A 19000-nucleotide genomic window follows, 5' to 3' on the forward strand; every position below is an offset into this window, starting at 1 on the left:
GGGGAGGCGCTCCGCGTGCCTCTCAATGCATGAATGAGCCCAACTGGATTCCTCCGGGTTGTTGACACGGGAAGGCTGTCTCCATGGCAACAAGGTCAGTGGGAAATGGCAGCGCCGTGGGTTTAATTTTCACTGTATTCTTGTTGACAGGAATAAAGGCCCTGCTTCTGATTTCTTGGTTCAACTGGATAACATTTTCATTAGATTTAACTTCTCATATCCAGACACCCACATACTATTCAATTTCCCCGGCTCGCCCTCAACTCTCATTCTCCGCGGGTCCTGAGGACATTTTCAGAAATCTCATTTCCAGGAGTTCGGAGGCTGGCTGGGGACGGGCGGCATGTGGCCCGGGGACGTGTGCGCCGGCTGCTGAAGGAGCTGGCGGTGCCTGGCTCTGGGTGTTTGGGGGCGCGGGGCATCAGGACCCCACTTTCTGTCTTCTGGCAGGAGGCACAGGCTTGCTCCAGTGGTAGCGGTGCAGGAGAGGGCAGAGGGCAGAGGGCAGAGGGCAGAGGCCTGAGACTCAGCACAGCCGGTCCTGTTCCAGGTGGATGACCTCCGACCTCGGGGGGTGGGACAGGAACAGGGCTTCCCCAGGAGGAGCCCTGACAGCTCTGACCTCAGGAGACCCCGGCCACTCGGCCTGGCGCTCCCTGCGCCTCGGCACGTGGCCGCACAGACGACTCCGAGGGGCTCCGTGACAGAGCGGCCTTGGCGCAGTGTTTCGTGCCGCGGCCCTGCTCACCGGACAAGGACGCGGCCTGGCGGGCCACTCCAAGGCTCTCGGAATCCCCCGACGTGCTCAGGGTCGCTGTCGCGGAGGCCGCATTCATCCTGCACGCCATAGAATGAATGCAGCGTTTGGGGGTTGTGGTGGGCAGGGGGTGATATTCCTTCTTCATAGCAGAAGGCGAACGTGCTTGCAGCTCTCCGATGGTCAGTGACGTCAGAGGTGCAGTTTGGCCGAGAGAGGAAGCAGTCGCCCCCGACCCAGGAGTCACGTGGGCCCTAGAACCATCTTCTCAGCGGGGCTGACAGCAGCCCCTCCTCCCGGCCCAGGTCAGGGGAGAGGGGGCAGGAGTGACCGCTGGCCTGAGCAGCCCCTTGGGCCCCTGGCAGGGGGGGGGGGGGCGGGCAGGAACCGAACAGGATTCCAGACAGTTTCCATCTGCTTCTTGCGAGACCTTGGGCTCAGGTACCTCCTCCACGCGGCGCCCCGAGGTGTCACAGGGAGCCAGGTGCCACTGAAGGGGGGAGGGAGCTGCCTCTGGGCCCCTAACGGGCCCTGAACCTCTCATTTTCAGAGAGAAGCTGAAAGCCTGGCGGTTTCAGTGTTGGCAACAAATTCTCACTTTAAAGAAACCACCCGCACGATGAGCAGGGCTGTGTCACTCCGGATCAAGGTCAGGCACGTGGGTGAGGCCCCTGCGTCTCCCACTCCAGCACAGAGGCGCCCCTACCAAGCTCACTGCACGAGGGGATGCTAGAAAGGAGCTGGGACTTTTTTTGGGGGGTGGTGGTGTGGGGTGGTGCATGGCACCCAAGCAGCCGGAATGGCACTAGCCAGGGAGCAACAGGAAATCAAAAGTATTTCTCTTTTTGTCCGGCTCCGTGGGGGACAATGCTGCTGAATGAAATGTAGCCAGAGGGAGAAAGGCTCATTTGCAAAACAAGCCTGGGTCCTCCCTGCACAGTAGGAAAAGGGGGGGGGGGGCATTAAGAGGAGACTTGCCCCGAGGCCCACGCCTACTCTCCTCCGGGCCAGGCGGGGAGGCGCCCGGAGGGCATTCTGCCAGGACTGGGGGTTTGCGGGGACCCTCCAGCCTGCTCCCTGAGCAGCAACTCTAACCGAGGGGACACCAGGGAAGTCCTCCCCAGGCCCTCTCCGTCCTCACCCCAGCAGTGACTCCACTTCCCGCGGACACAGGCGGGGAGAGAACCTTCCATTCCTCTCGGGCTCCATCCACTGGGCCGGGGGCCTGGGCCCACCACAGGGACACAGACGTGCCTCCTTTATGGCATCCAGAGGTGTTTCTCAGGACTAAGTGTCCGGCCGGACCCCATAGGTGCCTGGCACTAACATCTCACTTTCAACCCAAGGAAAGTGGTAGCGTCGCAGGCCTTATCCCAGAGTCTACGGAGAGACCTCCCACGGCCCCATATACACCCCATTCTTTTGCAAGTTGGAGATCTGCACTGCCCGTGTCTGCTTCCTTCCCAGCCACGTGTGAGAACCAGCTGATGCGTAACCGCCGCGGCCTGAGCTCCACGGGCTCCTTGACTGGCTCTGGCCGCGCCGCTGCAGGCCGAGCGCTCTCAGAAAGCACCGAAGTCTCGCCTGCTAAAATGCAGGTGCCTGGGGCCGCTCAGACCCGTGGAACAGGGCGCCTTGGAGGCAGGAGCCCACCTTTTCACCAAGCTGCCCGCGTGTCTGTGACATGGACCTCTGTCCCCGCACGGAGCCGGCGTCTGCCCAGGTTGTGCGGGCCGGGGAGGACGGGGGGGGGGGGGGCACCTTGGCTGCCCTGAGCCCCTGAGCCCCAGGGGTGGGCAGCCTGGGCGTGCCCAGCTCATTCCTGACTCCTTGTCCCTCACTCCTCTCTTGAGAGGTGGGGACACTGGGAAATGCGTCCAAACGAACACTTCTGGCCGGAAATAAACCCTCCAACCCTTCCTGACAGCAGCCCCCCTTTCCCCAGCCTGACCCCCCTACACCTCCCATCTCAGGTGCCCCGCCTGCTGCTCCTGAGGCAGCACCTCTGGGACTTGCTTTGCTAACTGCCCCCCCACGGCCCACAGACTCTGGCCAAGGTGTGGGAGCATGCCCTCTGTCAGGGGAACACCGGCCCCGCCACCTCGCACCGGCCAGGTGATGACCGAGGCGGAGAGGAAAGGTGTGCTCCAGTCCCGCTCCAAGCCCGCGGCCCCAGAATCGCAGAGCAGGCCCAAGACGCCTCCCGCCACATCCCAGACACCAGGTCCTGGCAGGGCTGGGACAGTGCCCCGCGTCTGCAGGCTCCAGAGCCTGGCTGGGGAGTCTGGCTCCTCCAGAGGGTTTGCCTCTCTGAGCCGCTCTGCTGCTACTGACCACCAGGTGGCGCTAATCGACCAGGAACGGGGTTTGGTGCAGGGTGGGGGGGGGCGGGGGGAGGAAAAGCCTTTGTTGATTTTACTTCTTGATATTTCTATAATCACCAGGATTACAATCTAAGCAAAAAAGCAAAACAAATAAACACTTCCCCTCTTGCTGGATCTTTGGTCTTTGTCTGGAAAAGGATGAGAAAACAGCAGAGGCACTGACTGTATAGCCCAGGGCGTGGGTGCTGTAGCCCGGAGGGCTTGGAGGGCTGGGGAGGGAAGGTGGGGGAGGGGAGGGGCCCTGGAGACAGAGGCTCTGGTGGCTTAACTTGCGGGTGAGGAGCTCCTGGGAGAGGCAGGCGCCTGCTAATTAGCCTGCTCCCTTCTAGTCTCTGCCACCCAAGAGACATCTCCAGCGCACGGGCCTTGCCGGGTCCCTGGGGCTTGTTGTGCTGGCCATGCAGTTGCAGAGGATAGGAAAGTGCTCCCCGAGAGCACATGGGGAGGGGCTGAGACCCTGGCTCCCCAAACACCAGCAGGCTGCAGGTGCCCAAGGACCACAGGTGACGGGTAACTCAGGATGGCTGGGAGCCCGGAGAGCACCCTCAGACCCCACACTCAGTGTGGGCTCCACCCCCTTCAACATGACCTCTACCCACTCCCACTCCACACGGCCTCCATCCCCTCCACACTCCACACGGCCTCCATTCCCACACTGAGCACGTTTCCCGCCAGGTGGGCAGGATGTGGCACAGAGCTCGTCGGGCACTCGCCCCACTCAGTCGACCTGCCCAGCCCTCTCTCCTGTGCTGGCAGTTTGCTGGGCCCGAGGCTGCGGCTTGCTCAGAGCAGCTGCACTGGAACAGACCCCAGTTTCCAGGAGGAGACACGCTAAGCTTTAGGTCCCGTTGACTTGGATTCTATAAATGCCAACCCACAGACGGGAACTGAGCTAACCCTCAGCCCTGAGCCGAGCAGGCCTCCGTGGAGGACCGACAGGGGCCCCTGGCTTGAGCTCAGCTCCACTCAGCCCCGAGCGACTCACACGCAGAACCCTAGAGCCCAAAGTATGTTAGGATGGTAGTGCTTAGCAAAAGACTACACTTCCCAGACACCCTTGCAACCAGGGGTGACCATGTGACCAAATGCTGGCCAATGACCTATGAATAGAAGGATGGGCATTTGGGCCCTGTCCTTAAAGGGGAAACCATTGCCCTCCACTTTCTGGTCTCTGCTTCCACTGGTTGGAATGCAGTTGTGATGGCGGGAGCTGGAGTTGCCATCTTGGGCCACGTAAGAGAAGGTGACACCCTCGGAACGGCAGAGCGGCCCCTGATGGGAGGCCCGATGGCGGATCCCTGACACTGGGCTGCCACGCCAACCTTCAACCGCTCCGTGAAAGAGAAATCGCCTTCTAGTGTTTGAAGCCTCCAGTCGCTTGGCCTTTGCCACGGCAGCGGGGCCCACACTCTACCTACCACGGGAGGGACTGCAGGGACAGAAGGAAGCGTTTAGGAAGCACCTGGGGAATTCCTATCAGATAGCACATTTTTCCCTCTTTCCTTTTTTACCCTGGCGGGGGATCCCTCCGGCTGCAGGTTTAAGGCAAGCCCCTGGGACTAAAGGACGCAGCTGCAAGAATCCGGGTGGGTTCTCGGTCCCTCTGGCTCCCCGGGCGACTGTGAGACCCCGAAGCTGGAGACCACAGCCCTGTCTCGCAGCGGCCGAGGCAGAGGCTGCAGATCCGAGCTCCCCTCGCCGCCGAGAAGACAGCGTTTTGATTAAACCACTGACAACTCTGCTGTGGGGCAGAGAAATTGGGAAACATCAGGAAATCAAACTGTGAAGTCTTTGAAGGAATGTGATTTATGTGGAAATGTGATGAAGCTAATGTGTTTGGCTCCAGCGCGGGTGGCACGCCTGCTCCTGGAAACGAATCTGACGCCTTCCTGGCTCGCGGCGCCTCCGCTTCCCGAGCGCGCCGGCCGTGCCCTGCCTGTGCCCGGCCTGTGCCCGGCCCGGTCGGCACCGAGAGCTCTTCTCCCCGCACTTCCCGGGCCCTGTTCCAGGCTGCGTGTCTGTGACCAGAGCCATGCACACACGTGCACTCTACATGTCTGCGTGCTGCTGGGCTCCCGGGCCCTGTTCCAGGCTGTGTGTCTGTGACCAGAGCCATGCACACACGTGCACTCTACATGTCTGCGTGCTGCTGGGCTCCCGGGCCCTGTTCCAGGCTGTGTGTCTGTGACCAGAGCCATGCACACACGTGCACTCTACATGTCTGTGTGCTGCTGGGCTCCCGGGCCCTGTTCCAGGCTGCGTGTCTGTGACCAGAGCCATGCACACACGTGCACTCTACATGTCTGTGTGCTGCTGGGCTCCCGGGCCCTGTTCCAGGCTGCGTGTCTGTGACCAGAGCCATGCACACACGTGCACTCTACATGTCTGTGTGCTGCTGGGCTCCCGGGCCCTGTTCCAGGCTGCGTGTCTGTGACCAGAGCCACGCACACACGTGCACTCTACGTGTCTGCATGCTGCTGGGCTCCCGGGCCCAGTTCCAGGCTGCGTGTCTGTGACCAGAGCCACACACACACGTGCACTCTACGTGTCTGCATGCTGCTGGGCTCCTGCCCCAAACTCCAGCGACCCCGGGTTACGAGATTTATGGGGGTTTGTTGTAGTTTTATATAATTTGCTCGATGCACCGCAGACTTGAACAGGCCTTTGGGTCCCTCGAGGTAAATGTCAGAGGTCCAGTGCCCTCGCCTGGAGTTCATGGAGCTTAACCCCCTTGTCCATTGGGAGGGGACGCAGCCTGAGCCCAGAGGCCCCGGGCCACCTGGCTCAGGTTCCTGGTGGCAGCGCAGCATCAGGGGCAAGCTGGTCGGAGCCCGAGGCCGTACAGACCCCTCTGTCCCTCCTGATCCCCATCCCCGACCTTGGGACGAGGGGGGTCCCCCGATCTGAGCACTGTGGGACTCTCAGGATTAGGGGGCTACTGCAGGTGCACCTGGCTTCAGCTTGGACCCTCCCAGAGACGGGACCCTCACTCCTTCCGGGACGGGCATTTCGCTGCTCCCTGTGCTTGGCGCCCAGCGGCTTCTTCCCCACAGCCCCCTCCCGAGGCGCACGGCTCCGAGGGACCCGCTCTCTGAGCCTGGTTCTCCTGAGCCCAGGTGCCCAGGGGGCAGGAGAGGGCATCGAGCCCCACTAGTGGCCGCCGGGAGCCACGGCCCATGGAAACAGGGCAGCGGCCGAGGCCCGGCTTTCTGGACTCACCGGAGCTTTGCACTGGGTGGTTCGCACCTGACAGCTGCCTAGAGCACACGCTGTGCGGGCACCGTGAAAGCCAGCTCGGCCCCATCGTCCCTGTGCCTCCCAGGCGGGGCGCCGAGGCCTCCTGTCCAGGCGCAGAGGGCGAGGGCGGAGGCAGGCAGCTCCGGGCAGCCCTCCCGGGTCCCCAGGCCTCCCCCCCACTCCTGCCTGCCACCCAGGGGCAGCGGTCCCCGCTCTCTGGGCTCTGCTCCTCCCGCGTGTTCCTTTGTGCCTCTGGGCCTCGCCTGTCTCACCTGTCACATGGGCCGACATTCTGTGCCCTGCCTGTCGCACAGGGGGCGTGAGGGTCAAGTGAAAGCGGGGTCCCTGTGTCACTGCCATCCGAGGGGAAGGGGCTCCTACACCTGGTCCCCAAGGCCACGGAGGGCCTCCCGACCCGCCCGGGTGCCGCTGGCCTGGGCGCCGCGGCTACTCACACATGGGCTTCAGCTGCCCGATGAGCTCCTCCTTGGTCCATTTCGCCCACTCCTTCTTGTCGGTGTTGATGGAGCAGAGGATGGGGCCGCAGGGCTTGCCGCAGTCCTCGATGGCCGGGACGTTGAGATAGTGCACCAGGACGATGTCGGGGTTCTGGGGGGAGAGCACAGAGACTGGCAGCATGAGGCGGCATGGGGTCCACCGGGCCCCCCACCCTCCGCCAGCGGGCACAGACCGGCCGAGTGTCCGCACGCCCGCCTCCTCATCCTCGGGGCCGCTGACACGCACTGTCGGGGGGACCCCCTGCGCCCAGGGGCTCCCCTGGCTCCTGCCTGCCCGATGCCTTACCCCCAGCCCTGGCGCCTGCCTGCCCGATGCCTTACCTCCAGCCCTGGCGCCTGCCTGCCCGATGCCTTACCCCCAGCCCTGGCGCCTGCCCGCCCGATGCCTTACCCCCAGCCCTCAGGTGCTACTAGAACTGTCGCCAGACACTGCCCAGCGTCCCCGGGGGACACAATGGCCCCCGTGGAGAACGCCGCTCTACACACGGCGTAACGAAGGCCCACACACGGTCAGACGCAGCTCTGCCCACACCCGGACCGTAGGCCTCCCGACACAGGAATCTCCACCGCTCTTCCCGTGGGGAAACGGGGTCCCCAGGGTTGAAGGCGCCCCGCCTCTGAGGGTGGGTCCCTCTCCCTGTGCACACAGCCCTGTCAGCAGGGCCCTTCCGAGCGACACCCCAGCGGTGGCCGTCCCGTCACTCACTCCCCTGGGAGCTCGGCCGCGGGGCCTCCCTGAGCTTCGGAACGGACAGAACTCTCCCGTGGGGACCCTGAAGGCACCGCTTGTCCCCAGGTGGGTCGGCCTCGTCCCCCAGACTCAGTTCAAAATGCCCTCGGCCCCCCTCTGCCGGCCACCAGCTCCGACAGCGACGTGCCCGGGCCTCGCGGGGCGGCAGCTCCGATGCTCAGAGCTCGCCCCCCGCCCGCACCCCCCCCCCCGGCCCTCTTGTGGCCCCAGAAGGCTGGGCCGGCTTCCTTTGTAAAAAGCAATCACGTCGCTTTATAACGCAGCTGGCAAGACCCAGAAAAACCTCTCCCCAGCCAGGGAAGGTGGCGATCCAGCGAGACGCAGCAGGCGGCTACAGAAAAGCCCGGTGGAAGGTCCCTCCCGCCGCTCTTCCCCGGAGCTGTGACCTCGCTTTTCCTGCCTGACACCCCACCACAAGCTCCCACGGGGCCCCGTGGCTCGAGGACCCCGCCGAGGAGGCTGCGTCTGCAGTCACCTTTTCGGATCTGCTCAGAGCCACGCAATGCACGGCTGTGGGGCCCACCAATGCGTTAGCAAAGGCTCGAGATGACACGCGACCAGCGCAAGAACGGCGACTGGCGCAATTTAAAACGCTTTTCAATGAGGGGTTTTCCTTGCCAACGCCAGTTACCCCACAAATCTCATCAGCAGGGCCCGCAGCCGCCCCTGACCGGCAGCTTTTCTGGACGGCGGCACTCATGCTCCTGAACAGTGACGAGGACCCGCCGTGGGCGCCCGCGCTGCCCTCCGAGCGCCGTCAGCGTTGTCCCGTGTGCTGCCCGCTAGCCAGCGTGGGGCGGCGGGGCGGGGCCAGGCAGGGCGCCCTCCGTCCACAATGAGGGGACTGAGCCCAGAGAAGCTGTGACCTGCCTGAGGCTGTGTGTCTGGCCAGGGACAGAGCCTGGGCCCGAAGCCAGCATTCTGACTCCAAATTCAGGTCCTGCCCAGACGCCTGCCGGCCTGTCTCGCTTGGTCTTGGTGCTTTCCTGCCTCCACTTCCCTGCATCCTCGCCTTGTGCCCCAGAGGGAGTGGCTGCAGACTGCTCTCCCCACTGCACGGCGGCGGGGGCCCAGGAGGCCATAGGGGGCGCACCTGGGCTCCTGCCCTGTGTTCTTCCTGGGACCCGCACCGGCCTCCCGGCTGTGCCGCTTGAGCTGTGCCTGGGAGGTGGTGGCACCAGCGGCTGAGCAAGACGAGGGAGGATCAAAGGGCTGCGGGGCCGGCGGGCCGCCCGCCCGGGCCGCCTCTGATCCTGGCCCCGGAGCCGGAGCTGGGCCCTGCGGGGGGGTGGGGGGTGGGGGGGCACTGGATGGATGTCAGCCGCCTTGGAGAGGAAAGACCTGCAGCCTCCTGCCCCGCCGCCCCTCGGAGCGCCCAGCAAAGGCTGTGGGAGACCAAGGCGGTGGGACAGGCAGGGGAGCCAAGGAGGGCCGCCTTCACCACACGCCAAAACCCCAAACCAGGAGTTCCCGCACGAGTGCACCCCGAACGCCCCCGTTTCAGAAAGCGCTGTCCCTCCCTTCAGCGCCAGCTCTGTGTCTGCATAACCGGCCTCCCCCTATTCTTTGAGGCCAAGCACAAGGCTTGCCTCCTCCTCCAGGAAGTACTCCCTGATACCCCGCCCTCTGTACCTCCACCGCAGCAGGATGGAGACGGGGTTTGTATCTTAGTCTGTTCGCCTCCTTTATCCCCTCAGCCACGGGGAAGGCCCCGAGCTGTCAAGGCGCGGGCAATGGCCACCGCTCATTCCCATCAGCGGAACTGAGCTAGACTGACGCTGGACTTCCCGCCCTCCCCTTCCACGCTGGCGTGCAGCTGACATCTGGCTTCAGTCTTCTGGTCCATGAAGGGCACCGCACTCCTAGGAGGCTGGGAGACAGGGCGGCTCTACCCTCGGCCGGGACTGAGGCGCTGAGATTTCGATGGAGGCTGCGGATACGCCATCCCTCAGCCCCAAAAAACGCCCCGAGGCACAGCGGCTCCACGTGTGAGGAGTTCACAGACTCGGGGTCCCAGGCCCACATCTGTAACTACCGACCTGGGGGTCTAGCTCCCCTTCTGACCCTTTTGAATCAGGCACCGGGCCCTTCCCGGAGCCCCACTCTGGGCTGTGCCTCTCAGCAGCCTTGACACAGTGGGAGGAAGCCCGGCCCTGCAGGTCTGGCACTGGCTGGGGCAGGAGGGTCTGGGACTGGCTGGGGCAGGAAGCTGGGTCTCCATCGTCACGGCAGATCCTGGCCCAGGGCCTGGGCTCCTGCAGCTCCAAGTCCCCGGCTGGATCTTCAGCCCCCACTTCCTGTTTGGGGCTGGTTTGGAGGCAGCGTGATCGAGGCATGTTTGGACGTTTGGGGCACACGTCGCTTCTTGGCAACGTTGCAATCTCATCCATTAGTTGTGCATTTTATTGGGTGTTTTTGGCAGAAAAATATATTAGCCGCGGAGTCCCAGGGTTGTAGGTTCCTGGGAGCGCTCATAGCAGCGTCAGATCCCCACTGAGCGCCGCTGTGCAGGCGGGGCAGGCGGGCTGGGGGAGGCTCGGGGCGCCCAGTGTGGGATTGTAGGGGGTGTGGGGGAGCACGGCCAGGACTCGGGAGTCTCGGTTCTGGACAGTGTGCAGCCAGCTTGCCGGGTCTGCCCTGCGCTGCGCGAGGCATCCCTGGGGTCAGCACCCAGGACAGGCCCGCGGGTTGGGGTGGAACAAGAGCGTGTCCACAGGCTCCTCCCTGCGTACGGGGTTTCCATGAAGATGCCAGAGGTCACCCACCCGAAGAGAGCATGACTTTGGAGGATGGCACCTCCCGAAAGTCCGGGAAGCCTGGCCTGGCGTCAAAGGCCTGGGGGAGGGGTCCCGTGGGCCGGCTGGGGCTGTGGAGGAGAAAGCTGAGGATCAGTAGAGGTCTCAGAGACGTTCCAGAACCTTCTGGGAAGAGCTGTCCCCGCCCTTCTCCCCGGCTGCTGGGCCTGGAGACCCCACACCAAGCAAAATGGATCCCCGAGAGAACGGCCTAGTTCAGCTTCTGGCCGCGGTTCGCCCACTCACAACGCGGACGCTCTCTGCTCAGCCCTGTGTGCCCCAGGCTCCACCCCACGGGGAATGGCACCGCCTTCCCCAATCGTCCAGGTCAGAACCTCAGAACCTCTCTGCTTGTCCCTCCCTCTCTCTCCTGACCCATCACCAACGTGGCCTTCTCCCTGCCGCACCCTGACAGCCCGAGTGAGCCCATCTCCGCCTGGGTCTCCCCTCCCCCACCCAGTCAGCTCTCCCAACCCCAGCAGGTGTGATCCCCGTAATCCCGGCAATGGTGAAGGAAACCCACCCCCTGATACGGTTACAGGGACCCCCACCTGTTGTCCCTCCAGCCATCCTGCTCCCCTGGCTCCTCGGGCCCTGCCACCCCATCCCCCACACCTGCTGTGTTCCCCGTGCTCTCGGCTGGGGTGCTCCGTGCCACACGTCGGGGTAAGTCTCAACGCCACCTCCCCCGGGCTCCTAACTCAGCGGTTCCCCAAGCACACGCCCCTCCCGCCCCACCAGGCCACCGACGTGCCGCTGTGCATGGGAGTCAGTCACCCGCTCCTAGACAAGCCCGAGGGGGAGGCGTTCCAGTTCGCAGGGAGCTGGGCCCTGGGCCTCGAAGCCGAGCCCACCCCTGGGTGTGCACGACGGGCCCTGGAACTGGGTGAAGGCAGCCCTGTGCTCCTCACCAGAGACCCACGTGGTGACCCGTCACGCCGAGCGAGAGTCTGGGGGCGTCACGTCCTCCTCTTGGCCACTGCCAGGGGTGGGCTCTGGGCAGTGGATGTTGGGGTCCCACAGCCCGGGGCCCCCGCCTCTGCTGACTGTGGAGTGAGCAGGACGGCCGTGCAAGAAGTGGTTAAACATGCAAAAGCGGTTGGTTTTGATAAAGAAAAATGCAGCTGCAACATCTGTTTGACTCTTGTTTGCAGCTTCATCAGCGCTAAGTGGTCAATAAATCAGTGGCGTGGCGCTCCGTCTCTCCGGGCGCCGTCATTAATCTCGTGCCGGTTCTCATGAAAAATGGAGGAGAGAGGCTGTGCGACGGAGGGAATGTACACATCACCCAGAAGTCATCATGGCATGTAATGGCGCCCCACACCTCCCCACTTGTCGCGGGGCCGCGCACCGCCAGCCGGGGGCGGGAGCCGGCGGAAGCCAGCGCGGTTCGCACACAGGCCCCCCCCCCCCCCCCCCCCCGCCCCGGTTCCGAAAGCCCGACGCGCCCGATCTGCAGGCTGAGCCTCCCCTGCACCGGGTGCCGCACCAACGGGGCAGGGCCACAGACCGGGAGGCGAGGCCGGCGCCAAGGAGGGAGGACGTGTTAGGAAGGAGCGGTGCTGAGACCAGGCTCAGGGCGCCGGGCACTGCACCGCCTCCAGCTGCCCTGGCAGCCTGGCACCTCGCCTCTGCTCCAGACAAAGGCGTGAGGCGGATCCATGTCCCGGTCGGCAGAGAGGCCTGTCACGTAGGCCCTGGCAGGCTCAGCTCGATCCCCACTGTCCCCGCTGATGGCTGCCAGTGGGCAGGGGGAGGGCACGCAGGCCCAGGGACCGGGAAATGCAAGACTGTGCCCACCCCGCCCTCACCCAAGGGCCAGGTGGGAGGCCTGGTGGCTCAGATCTCTGAGGATGGGCTGCCCTGCCGGCTGCACCTCCTCCTCCTCCTCCCTCTTCCCCAGATGGCAGGGCAGCCTCGTGGGCCCCTATGCATGGACGGCCACATTTCACCGCCACGTCCTCAGGGAGCAGGGCGGTGCCCGGACCCCCAGCATGCACCTCTGGGGGTGCCTCTGTTTGCAAAGATGGCTTTCTGAGTATCAGCCGTGTCCCAGGCCCCCATCTCAGCCCCACTTCCATTTCCTAGTTTATTCCCTTGCAGACCCAGCATTCAGGACTTCACGATTCAATCCTCAACCGAGCCCCAGCCCCCAGCCCCAGCCCCAGCCCCAGCCCCAGCCCCCAGCCCCAGCCCCAGCCCCAGCCCCAGCCTCAAGCCCCAGCCCCAGCCCCAGCCTCAAGCCCCAGCCCCCAGCCCCAGCCTCAAGCCCCAGCCCCAGCCCCAGCCCCAAGCCCCAGCCCCAGCCCCAGCCCCAGACCCCAGCCCCAGCCCCAGACCCCAGCCCCAGCCCCAAGCCCCAGCCCTGAGCCCCCAGCCCCAGCCCCAAGCCCCAGCCAGAGCCCCAGCCCCAGCCCCAGCCCCAGCTGCCTACGTCTCCACCAGGAGCCCTGGGCTCCAAGGGAGCTCGCTGTGTGGTGGAAGGGGGGCCGGGTGCCCAGCCTCGGTGCCCTGGGCAGCCGCAGCCCAGGTGGCATCTGTGCCCGAGCAAACACAGGGCCAGGGAGCTTGCCGGGTCACGTGGGGCACGGGGAGCCGGTGGGAGCAGGGGTGGGGCTGGAACCCTGACCTCCACGCCGGTCTATGAGCTGCTCGGGGTGGGGCCACGACAGAGGGAGAGTGCCATCTCCACAGTAAGGGACGAGAGGGCACCCTGTGGGCAGGCAGGGGCGTGGGATGGGGTGGGTGGGACAGCCAGGAGCTGAGCACCCAGTGATGGCAGAGGCAAACCCCGGTCCCCAAAGTTGGGGGCAGTGAGAGAAGCAAAAGGAGAGAATGAAAAAAGAGTAGAAACCAAAGGTGCCCCCAGTAATAGGCAAAGCCAGCCGTCAGCTGTGTGCCCCTGGGAGCCAGGCCCCACTCACCCGCCAGCGCCGGGCTCCCTGCCGCAGTCCCAGGGCACACAGACACCCTCCCGTCCTTGCCGGCTCAGCAGGGGGGAGCTCGGGGGGGGGCACCTGTGAGGGGCAGGGAATGCCGCATGGGGCCTCCGTCCTGCTCGGGGGGTGGGGCCAGGGCCGCTGCTCCGTGGCCCCTTTAGCTGGTGCTTGAGGGCGCAGGAGGGCGTGGGCCGCAGCCCTTCCCTGCCTGGGAGGAGGCTGGGAGACTTAACTAGTTAATGCGGGTAACGTGGTCTGACGAGGAAAACGCCGGGTAATTGCTGAGTGTTGCTGCCGCTGCCGCTGTTATCACACAATTACCAGAATTTCCCAGTCCTGGCAACGGAGTTAAACAATTCCCACCTGGAGTGGGGGTCGGGGACCACGCCGGCGTTGGGGCTGGCGGGCTCTGCCCTCTTCTGCCCGCGGCGAGGCGGGGAATCACACTAACTGGGAACCTGCCTGGCACAGTCCGGGCCACCCCGGGCACCGGGGGCGGGAAGTGAAGGCGGGTCGCCAGCCGCCCTGAGCAGATGGAGATGTTTGTGCCCAAAGAGGAGCCATCGCCCAGACTCTCCCAGGCCCCGGAAGGACAAGTCCTCTGGACGCACGCCGCGGGGGCCAGGCCTGCCACCCACCCCTCCTATGGAAGGGCAAACGGAAGCCACAGCTCGCCTCATTGGCAATCGTTATAAGGGACCTGGGGGAAGAAATGCCCGATCAAACTTATATGGGCGTGAAGTGCCAGGTCCTTTGTGATCGGTCACGAGAGGGTCTCGCGAGGTCGTGGGTGGCGAGGCACAGCTGGACCCCGTGTGGGTGAAGTGCGAGGCGGGGTCCTGGGGCAGAGAGAAGCAGCCTGTCCCAGAGGCTGGGGGGCCCGAGTGCCACCGACAAGCCCAGGAAGCCACTGTGCAGAGCGGGTGCTGGGCCCGACAGCTGGGCCCATCGGGAGCCGCAAACCGTCGGCGAAGGCTCTTCTTCACAAACCGAGACCTGGACAGCGAGGACGGGTGGGAGGGTCAGCCACGAGGGGCAGCGGCCATGGGGATATGGAGCTAGGGTTTTTTTGGCAGATAGACATAGCCTAGAGCAGTGGTCGGCAAACTCATTAGTCAGCAGAGCCAAATATCAACAGTACAACGATTGAAATTTCTTTTGAGAGCCACATTTTTTAAACTTAAACTTCTTCTAATGCCACTTCTTCAAAATAGACTCACCCAGGCCGTGGTATTTTGTGGAAGAGCCACACTCAAGGGGCCAAAGAGCCGCATGTGGCTCGCGAGCCGCAGTTTGCCGACCACGGGCCTAGAGGAAATGAGGGTCAAGTCTTTTAGGTCGGAAAGGGGACAAGAAGGTGAAGGTGCTTTTTTCTCCGGTCCCCGATGCTAAGAATCAGGGCCCCTCTGTAGCTCAGGGAGGTAATTTTAACACAAACAAACTGCACAGTGGGCAGCTAATGGATGAGACTCATTATCCCAGGGGAGACGTGGGTGAAAAATAGAAATGGCTTAAGTGGGTGACATTAGCTCCTGGACGGCTGGTCCCTAAGGAATTACGAAGGCAACCAGGATGTTGGGGTCACCTCTTTCTGGGACCCAGATGCAGGAGGCAGCATGGTGTAACGCAGGCTGGCCATTCGGAGCCGCGCATTCTCTGGGCCAGGGTGACTGGCCCTGAGTTCCAGCCACAGGCCTCAGAGCTCACCCCTGGGCGTGGCTAGAGCTGCTGCGAGGCAGGGGTGATCTCCTGCCGGACCTGAGCCTCGGATGAGGGAGCCCGGTGCTCCTGGAAGCCACCTCTTGCCAGCATGTGGAGTCCAAGAAGGACGCCAACCTGGAAAAGGCAGAACCCGGGCAATAAGACACGCAGCCTCCAGGCTACTGACTGCGCGCCTGGATTCAGCCACGCCTGAAGCCAGCCCACCTCGACTCCCCAGTTAACTCAAACCGTCCAATTTCCTCTCATCCCGAAGCCGGTTCGAGTTGGATTGTCTGTTGCATCAACCAGGAGCCCTGACTCATTAATAGGCCCTGGGTGTTCCTTTTGCCAAGCCAGTCTCTCTCCACCGTGCCACGCAGACACTCCTCTGGTTACTATGACAACAACAGTCACAATGATCACGGAGAGCTGCCATTTGTTCAGCACCTGTTGTTCCATGCTGGGTGCTAAGTGTCCACAGGACTTAGCTCGGTTAATCCTCACAACACGAGGCGGGAATGGTTATCTCCCCTTTACACACAAGGGGCACGAAGAGAAAAGCACCAAAGCCCCACAAACCCCCGGGTCTGCCTGATGCGGAGGGGGCGGTGCGGCGGCTGGTCCAGGGATGTGCTCGGGAGACAGCTGCGGGGGTGAGTCTGGTCTGCTGTGTCCCAGCTGGGCCCTCGGCCAGCCCCTCTCTGTGCCTCTGTTTTCTCAGCTGTAACACGGACCTGCCCCATGAGGTCGTTGTGAAGACTCCGTGAGATAAAGCATTTGCACCGACCGACACGCACTAAATCTTCAAAATGGCCAGTTATCGTACTGACTGACTCCTCAATCCACGTTTCCCTGAGATCTTTTTAAAAAAATATATATTTCTTTATTGATTTCAGAGAAGGGAGAAGGAGAGAGAGATAGAAACATCAATGATGAGAGATAATCATTGATCGGCTGCCTCCTGCACGCCCCCTACTGGGGATGGAGCCCGCAACACAGGCATATGCCCTTGGCCGGAATCGAACCTGGGACCCTTCAGTCCGCAGGCCGACGCTTTATCCACTGAGCCAAGCTGGCTAGGACTTCCCTGAGATCTTACAGAGCTTGTACGTGGGACAAGACCAAGTGGACTCAGACACGGCTTGTTTGGGAGGTGCAATTCCTTACACAGGGGCCCCTCTTGGCTTTGCAGACGTTGAGGGCCCAGTGTCAGCGCCATGGGCACTCAAGCCATTGGGGGGTGGGCACAGCATCATTCCCATCCACCCATGGAAACAGGATCCATGAGACACTCCTTAGCTAACTTCCAAGTGCTGGGAGAAAACAAAACTACGTTTCTCAGAAAAACATTCTGTATTTAAGTGCGCACGAGTTCAAAGAGCTGGCCCAGGCGGCGTGGCTCAGAGGCTGAACGTCGACCTATGAACCAGGAGGTCTCCTTTCGACTCCCAGTCAGGCACATGCCCGGGTTGTGGGCTTGACTCCCAGTTGGGGTCGTGCAGGAGGCAGCCGATCCATGATGCTCTCTCATCATTGATGTTTCTCTCTCTCTCCCTCTCTCTTCCCCTCTGAAATCAATAAAAACATCTACATATAAAACATGGACGGTTCCCCCTACCCTGCCTCAGCGTCTGCGTGTGGGACCCGCCTGAGCCTGGGTCATTTCCTGTCCTCAGCCGGGCTCACCGCTGTCGGACGCCCTGCAGTCGGAGCAGCCGGGGGCACCCCTTCTCCCGCAGCTGTGCCCCCTCCCCTGCGAGCTTTGCCTATTTCCATGTGTGATGGCAGCTCCGTCAGGGCCCCTGAGGCCCTGAGCCTCCACCTCTTCTGCGTGTCCCTCGCGGACAGAGCGCCAGGGGTGGGAAGACACTGAGGGGCCCTCCAGGTCCGCTTCTCCATCCCCTTCCGTGTCCAGTTGGGAAAACCGAGCCAAGAGGGGTCGCGACGTGTCTAGTGTCACCCCGTGGACAAGGCGGGGTGAGGACAGGGGCCCATGCCCACCCCACCCTCTGCTGGCATCTGAGCTGTGCCCTTTCCTGGGGTCAGAACCACCCGGAGAGAGGGCTGCGCTTCCTTGCTTTGCGGGGAGACTGTGCAGGAGGCAGAGCTGGTGCTGCGCCCCCCCCCCCCCCCCCGCGGCAGCACAGCGAGGCGCTTCCGGCCGGCGTCCTCCTTTCTGACCTTGACCGGGAATAGGCCGTGAGATCTGTGGTGGTGGAGCGGGGCCCTGGCGTGGCTCCCAGAGCTGGTGCTTCCTGTACCCCCCTTCCGGGTGGTCATGATGGGGAAGGCGCTCGGAGTGGGGAGGCAGGGAGGCTGGGAGCTGGGCCGCCCTCCCTCTGCTCTGCGGGAGCATCGGGGAGCCCCTCCGCTAAACCCCGTTAGAGACACAGACCCCAAAGCTCCCCCTGGACCGACGAAGGGGCTGACTGGGGGCCGCAGAGGGTGAGCTGCGGCCCATGGCACATCGGTGCGGTTTTCATGCTCTGGCGACGGGCACGGTGCGATGCCCCGGTTGTGTTGGAGGGAATCGTGGTGGAACCGGGCTGTGGGCTTTGCCTATGTGTCCCAGCTCCTCTTCAATGCCTCAGCAGGACAAGATCAAGTGTACCCACGAAGTAAGGGAGCCCTCAGCGGTTTACGTCTTCGAAGCGTGACTGGGGGTTAACAAAGGGACTGCGGGGCAGGTTTGGATTAGAAATGACAGGCCCTCTTTTTGTTGTTTTCCCTTTAAATCCCTCGTTATCTCCCTCCCCTCTCCAGCGGCTCCTGCGGCTCGCTGATAACCCGTGAGCCGGCTCGGTAACCACGGAGCGTGCTGTCCTAACGACACGGGCGATTGGGGCGCCCTCTGCCGAGCGGCTGCGGCAGCCCGCCCCTTCCCAGCCTGTGCCCAGGGCCCGATCCTGCCTTCCCACCCTGAGACCACGCTGCGTGGTGGACGCCAGCCCCTTGCAAACGGCGGTGGGAGGGGAGCTCGCAACCCCAACGCCTCCCTCAGCGCCCCCTTTCCGGGCAGATGCTGAAGGCAGCAGGGGAGCTGAGGGAGGCGTTGGGGTTGCGAGCTCCCCTCCCACTGTGGCCCTGGGGACCCAGGCTCTTCAGATGGCGTGATGGAGACCAGGCCTCCTCCAGCCTCCGATGGGCATCTCTAAGCGTGGCGCTCAGAGGCAAGACCCACGTCGGCCAGTGGGGGCAGCGCTGAGCCACAGAGCTGGGGACACAGAGACAGGGCTCCGGGCCTCTAGTCCCAGGCCCTGCAGAGCCAGCGGAACTGTAGGCAGGGGCGGGCCGGGGCTTCTCCCCCTGTGCCCCGCCCACTGCCCCGGCTGGTCCTTGTTGCCTGACCCCGCAACCTGGCACGGGCCTTCCAGCCCCGCCCATCCGACTGTGGGAGCCATTTTCCCAAGCCCCAGCTCCGAGGGCGCCTCACCTGCTCACCTTCCGTGGCTCCCACTTCCCGTGAGTGCGCCCTCTCCTGACAGCAAAGGCCTCGGTGACTGGCCAGTCCACCGGCGTCTGTGCGCCCCGTGTCCCCTCCTCGCACCCCTCGCTCAGTCCTGGGGACCCCTGGCGGCTCTGCCCGCTCCGTCCCCAGGGCCGGGAATTCCTGCTCTCGCTCGGCAAGGCCCCGGCCCCCTGCTCGGCAAGGCCCCGCTCCAGGGCCACGTGGGCTGCAGCTCCCCCTCTTCCTCCCAACCCAAAGGCCGCTTTCTCCTTGACCCCTCAGAGCAGCCTCTGCCCCCTCCTGCCCCACTGCCCATCCGGCCTCCTTCCCCTGATCTCCGGGTCAGGTCTGCGTCCCTCCCCGGCCCCAGGCTTCCTGAGGCCGAGCCCACGTCGGAGGGAAATCCATTCCGGAGGTGGCGGGAGTCTGGCTGACCAGAGCCCCTGGGGCAGGGCGGAGGGGTATGCAGC

The 19000-nt window shown here is 63.8% G+C and overlaps 1 protein-coding gene across 6 annotated transcripts in view; it reads right to left on the bottom strand.

Annotated features, from left to right (window-relative positions):
* Nucleotides 1-19000, bottom strand: part of CAMTA1 (calmodulin binding transcription activator 1) — a 675317-nt gene that overhangs the window by 92932 nt on the left and 563385 nt on the right. For all 6 annotated transcript variants that reach the window (XM_079777254.1, XM_079777251.1, XM_079777253.1 and 3 more), the window contains one exon: nucleotides 6834-6987. In XM_079777254.1, the coding sequence (XP_079633380.1) occupies nucleotides 6834-6987 (154 nt within the window). The remainder of the gene's footprint in view (nucleotides 1-6833; nucleotides 6988-19000) is intronic.

This window comes from Cnephaeus nilssonii (assembly GCF_951640355.1).
Source record: "Cnephaeus nilssonii genome assembly, chromosome: 7".
NCBI lineage: Eukaryota > Metazoa > Chordata > Mammalia > Chiroptera > Vespertilionidae > Cnephaeus > Cnephaeus nilssonii.